A 5,381-nucleotide genomic window follows, 5' to 3' on the forward strand; every position below is an offset into this window, starting at 1 on the left:
TATGATCAGTTAAAAAGGCTTAAAAGCTCGGGGAAATTGGATCAGGGAGAATCGTCACCCAACTTTCATTATTTCCAAGTAGTGTGATTGAATTAAAGGGCAGGGAGCTGGTTAGAAGGGAGGATCAGGGGCTCAGTGCGTAATGGTGTGGTATTAAATTCTAATTAGAGATGCAGGAATCAATGATAGGGAGGTTGGACAGCTCAGTTCCCCAGTGCCAGCCCAATAGACGGATGAGTTATTGTCATGTAAAAAGCGCCAGCAATAAGACCAACCGCTTTGCTATTGTCCAAGTGGAAAGAGCCAAGTTTATTATGAGGACTATATGCTCTAGAGACCTCAGACAAGGCATCTCATAGGAGGCTTTTTCATAAAACTAGGCTCTGCTGGTAGTAAGGAGGCCAGTTTGGAGGCAGGCGTTGAGCTGTGCACATCTCCCCACTCCAGCCACCTTCTCCATACCCATCTTTTATTTCATTTTTCCACTTGGCTGAGCCATCCAGAGCCTTTTCAATGTATAAAATGGAATATTCTTACCTCAATTCCTCTGCCTACGAGTCCTGTATGGCTGGGATGGACACCTCGAGCCTGGCTTCAGCCTATGCTGACTTCAGTTCCTGCAGCCAGGCCAGTGGCTTCCAGTATAACCCGATAAGGACCACTTTTGGGGCCACGTCCGGCTGCCCGTCCCTCACGCCGGGATCCTGCAGCCTCGGCACCCTCAGGGACCACCAGAGCAGTCCGTACGCCGCAGGTAAGGACCGTCAGCTTTCTCAGTGGAGAAAGCCGCCTTTCCGCTGGTATATAGGAAGCCTTGATTGCATTTGAAAATGGAAATGTGTTTAGTATTTACCAAACGAAATTTGCTTACACAAATGAAAGAATTTATCACGTTAGAAGCGATTGCAGGGAGGGGTAATTCACTTACAGGGTTACACTATCCTAGTCACACCCGAACCGCCAACAAAATTATCTTAAGCTGCCAAAATGATAGGCATAATTTATTTACTTTGCGATGAGACGTAAAGCTTAGAAAATAATTAAATAACAAAGAGTAAAGCTCATTACTGGCAGTGTCTCTTTTTTTAAGAACCGACAGAGGCTCACACCTCTTTGGCAGGTCATTTTTATGATTATTTCTTTAATTAATATTATTTTTCTTTTGCAGCGCTTTCCCCCAACTTTTGGGCCGGGGCAACTTCTGAGAATTGAAAAGTTCCAACAGTGGGAGTGTTGGGTAGCTTCTTCCCTGGTTCCCTGATATTCCGACTGATGTTTTCGGACTTTTTTTCCTCTCTCGTTTTTCCTCATCAAAGCATTATCCCGTGTCCCGGCCCTCAGCCGTCTCCGATGTACGATTTCAACCCACCCAAAGGCGCTTGTGCCAGAAGGGACCCCCTACAGAGCCCGAAGTTTGCGCCCCTGTTTCCGTATATAACTGATCTGCTCCGTTTTTCTCGGCAGCTCCGCTCAGTCACTCTCCCGCGCCGGTGTCGGGGACGCCTCCAGTGCCACCTGACTGTGGAGTCCTCACATTCCGGCTCGGTGGCCCTCGCGTTCCAGAACGTTTTGCTCACACTGTGTCCCCTCTATTGTCCCCAGTTCCTTACAAACTCTTCACCGACCACGGTGGCCTCAATGAGAAGCGCAAGCAGCGGCGCATCCGCACCACTTTCACAAGTGCGCAGCTCAAAGAGCTGGAGAGGGTGTTCGCGGAAACGCACTACCCTGACATCTACACCCGGGAGGAGCTGGCGCTGAAGATCGACCTCACCGAGGCTCGAGTCCAGGTATGCGCTCCCGGGAAACCACCCGGCTTCGCCGCACCAGGTCCGATAAGGGGTGAGGCGCGGGGAACCGCTGATATTGTTGAAGGTTCCAAATTCCCGGGCCTATCAGGAGAGGGGCCCGGGCCCAGGGCTCAACAGAGAGGCCAAGTTCGGAGGGGCAGTGCTCACGAGGAAGGGTTAGGGCCCGCGATCTTGGGTTTACTTTCACAGCTGCAAAATGTTTGCCACCCCACCTAGAGCTGCTGAGGCATCCGGGGCGTGAATAGGTGAGGCAGTTCTGGAACAGGAAGCGTCCTGTGGGAGGAGTGCATACTTTGACCCCCGTATTTATTTATTGCCAAATGTATCCCTCCCAACTGAAGCGCTTTTAACTTGGAGTCATGGCGTGCAGGTGCGTTTTCCAGGAAACTGACTTGCATGACATTCGCAAACGGGCTGTGACTCCGTGAAGGTCATGAAATGATGCTTACTCTAACCTTTAGGGACAAGTGCACGCACAAGCTGCCGTGGCCCCTCTCCAGGTGAACCTCCCTCCCCAGTGGAGGGGCGGTGTGCACTGTCGCACTCTTCTGGGGCCAACGGGCAGCAGTCACCAAACCCAGAGGCCCCATCCTCCTTCCATCAATTAGAATTTCACTCTGGACTTGAGGCCTAGTAGGGATGGCGAGTTTGGGGCATCTCAGGAAGTAGCGGAGCAAAGGCCCGCTAAAGTAAGAGCTTCCATTTTAGGGCCTTCCTGGGCTCTGCGGCTTTTTACCTCTCCTGCGAGCCCCCCTTTTCCTGGCAATGTCAGATCACCTTAAGACAGTTTATCCGAAGACACACCAGCAACAATCAGGCTGGGGGCGGGGGGGCGGGCGGACTCGCTGGGCTGGGTGCGCGCTGGGGTACAGACGGCGCGGGGAGTCTAAAATAAGCGGAAACAGATCGTGGGCCATCCTGATCCGCGCTTTTCTCTCCCATCTCCCTTCTCTCCCTGCTTCGCGGCCTCTCCGACCAGGTGTGGTTCCAGAACCGCCGCGCCAAGTTCCGCAAGCAGGAGCGCGCAGCAGCGGCCGCAGCGGCCGCGGCCAAGAATGGCTCTTCGGGAAAGAAGTCCGACTCCTCCCGGGACGACGAGAGCAAAGAGGCCAAGAGTACCGACCCGGACAGCACTGGGGGCCCGGGCCCCAACCCCAATCCCACGCCCAGCTGCGGCGCCAGTGGCGGCGGCGGCGGCGGGCCCAGCCCTGCAGGAGCCCCGGGGGCGACGGGGCCAGGGGGCCCGGGAGGCGAACCCGGCAAGGGCGGCGCTGCGGCGGCAGCGGCGGCTGCGGCAGCGGCGGCGGCGGCGGCGGCTGCTGCTGCGGCTGGAGGCCTGGCTGCGGCCGGAGGCCCTGGACAAGGCTGGGCTCCCGGCCCCGGCCCCATCACCTCCATCCCGGATTCGCTCGGGGGCCCGTTCGCCAGCGTCCTCTCTTCGCTCCAAAGACCCAACGGTGCCAAAGCCGCCTTAGTGAAGAGCAGTATGTTCTGATCGGGGACCCTGCGGCGGCGGCGGCGACAGCGGGCGAGGCAGGGCCGGGTGGCCGAATGGGCGAGCGGGTAGGCCCGAGGCTGTGGCCGTCGCTGCTGCCGTGGCTTTTTCATTGAGAGCCCAAAGTAATCGCGATAAGAATAAAGAGAAAACGGCGTCGCCCCATTTCAACCCCACTCCTACCCCCATCCTGAACTCCAAGCTAAACAGAAAACTTGCCTGGCTTCGCACCTGCCTCAGGGCCGCGTGGACGCGCCGGGGCAGCGCCTGTGGACTGGGAGGCGCGAGCAGCGAGGCCCGGACTCGGGGACGCTCTCAGGGGGCTGTGTCTGCGTGACGGTGTGTGTCTTTCTCGGGGAATGTGTGTTTGTGGCCCGAGCAGGCGACAGGGAGAGTTGGGGCAGGTGGCACAACTCAGTGATTTGCTTAGGAAAAGAGAAAAATGAACAAAATATCCCCCAAAATAAAAGAACTTCGGAAGGCAGCAATCATTTAAAAAAAGAAAAAGAAAGGTTTTTAAATTCAAGAAAAAAAAAAGTAAATTGTGGGAAAAGGGGAGGCAGCAGCTGGCACTGCCTGGGGGCCCTATCTTGTGAACCCCTACATTCGCGCCCTCCGGACAGCACAGACTCCCTGGGGGTTCCTCCTCAGGGGAGAGTGGGGACGCCTTGCAGCCCCTTTCCCCTCGTGTCCTTGGGTTCCGCCGCTGCGGCGACGACTCGTGCAGACTGTCTCCGCCACCAAGGTGACTTCCTCGCGCCCGCTTGCCTGTCCCACCTCGCCGAACGCCATCCCGCCGTCAAAGCGTCCCGACTCCACATAGTTGCAACACCCAATCCCGAATCTCTGCAGTCACTCGGCCCTGAAAGATGCCCTATTCATGAGATGCCTTTTCATCATAAACTCTGCAAACTGTCTCATTTCGCAACTCTTCCCTCTTATCTCCCGTCACCCACACCGGTATTTCCTTCTTCCACCAGCTTTTACTGAACTTTCTGGCATTGCTCTGGATTGCAGTCAATTGTGGTTTACGCAACTGGCTGCAGAGAAATCTTCTGAGCAAGGGAAAGGCGCGCACACAAGTTTGCAGAAGCGTTTCAGTTTGCATTTCTGTTTGATCCGAAACGGACTCATATCCTATATGGTGGATGGACTGTATATTGATGATTCCATTCTTCGCGCAGTTTAGACATCTCTGTTGGAGTTTTGTTTTTGTTTTTTATTTTAAAAGGCACAAACTATAGATATTAGTTGAATGTTAAGGATTTAAATTTTTCTGTGTCTTTCTACAACTGTGTTCTGTGACTCAATTGTATCGTGTTAATATCAGTACAGACCGTCTCTTCTACGTGACCGTATAATGTTTTTCTCTTCTTGTAGTCTCTATGGTGTGTCTTTACGGAGTAATAAGGTTCTCACGGGTTCAATTCCTTTGTGTTTAGAGAGACCACGGTTCAGACAATGGTATATATTTTTGTTATCAGGTGCATGTCTGTCTGATTTCATTTTTTCTTTTTGTTGAGTTATGTTTGTGAACATAAGCGTCATAAGTTATGTTTCAGATTTTCGAATTTATTTATATGTGTTATAATGAATGCTTCTATTTAAAAGGGAAATATTTCTACATGTGCATATAGTTTTCCAAGAGTGTACCATTAACTTGATTGTTGATAATAAAAACAAAAAGCAAGTCTAGCAACTGAACTCTTCTGACTTTTCTTTGATTCTTTTTTGTTTGGTTGTTTTAAAATTTTTTAAATTTAAAAAATGATAAGGGAGGACAGAGGAAATTGTACCAAATATCTAGAAGCCACCATGGCTCTGGAAACCTAGGTGGGTTGGGAGTCTAAACACAGGCAGTCAAATCCAGCCAATATAAAATTTAGTGCTTGGGATAGCAGGCAGGATTCTTCCATTCTGTGCTTATTTGCCTTCCAGTCACCAACCACAAAAGAACACCAGGCCATTGATGAGAATGTTCAGATCGGTGCCTAGGCTGGCTGGTGGATGCGGGGTCAGGGAAGGCACAATTCTGATTCCAACGCTCGACTTTGAGTTGGACTTGTAAGTGGAAC

At 52.3% G+C, this 5,381-nt stretch overlaps 1 protein-coding gene across 1 annotated transcript; it reads left to right on the forward strand.

Moving 5' to 3' along the window:
• Positions 1 to 313: 313 nt before the first annotated feature.
• On the forward strand, positions 314 to 4,990 carry PHOX2B (paired like homeobox 2B). Its single transcript, XM_037002589.2, has 3 exons — positions 314 to 754; positions 1,603 to 1,790; positions 2,791 to 4,990. The coding sequence occupies exons 1-3, from the start codon at positions 514 to 516 to the stop codon at positions 3,304 to 3,306; spliced, it is 945 nt and encodes a 314-aa protein (XP_036858484.1). The 5' UTR covers positions 314 to 513; the 3' UTR covers positions 3,307 to 4,990.
• Positions 4,991 to 5,381: the final 391 nt, after the last annotated feature.

This window comes from Manis javanica, chromosome 5, assembly GCF_040802235.1.
Source record: "Manis javanica isolate MJ-LG chromosome 5, MJ_LKY, whole genome shotgun sequence".
Lineage (NCBI taxonomy): Eukaryota > Metazoa > Chordata > Mammalia > Pholidota > Manidae > Manis > Manis javanica.

What these genes read in the sequence shown, in the direction of transcription:
- PHOX2B (XM_037002589.2), top strand. Translation starts at nt 514, where the DNA reads ATGTATAAAATGGAATATTCTTACCTCAATTCCTCTGCCTACGAGTCC. An exon ending in GAGCAGTCCGTACGCCGCAG is followed by an intron (nt 755 to 1,602) that starts GTAAGGACCGTC and finishes TATTGTCCCCAG; the next exon opens with TTCCTTACAAACTCTTCACC. An exon ending in TCACCGAGGCTCGAGTCCAG is followed by an intron (nt 1,791 to 2,790) that starts GTATGCGCTCCC and finishes CTCTCCGACCAG; the next exon opens with GTGTGGTTCCAGAACCGCCG.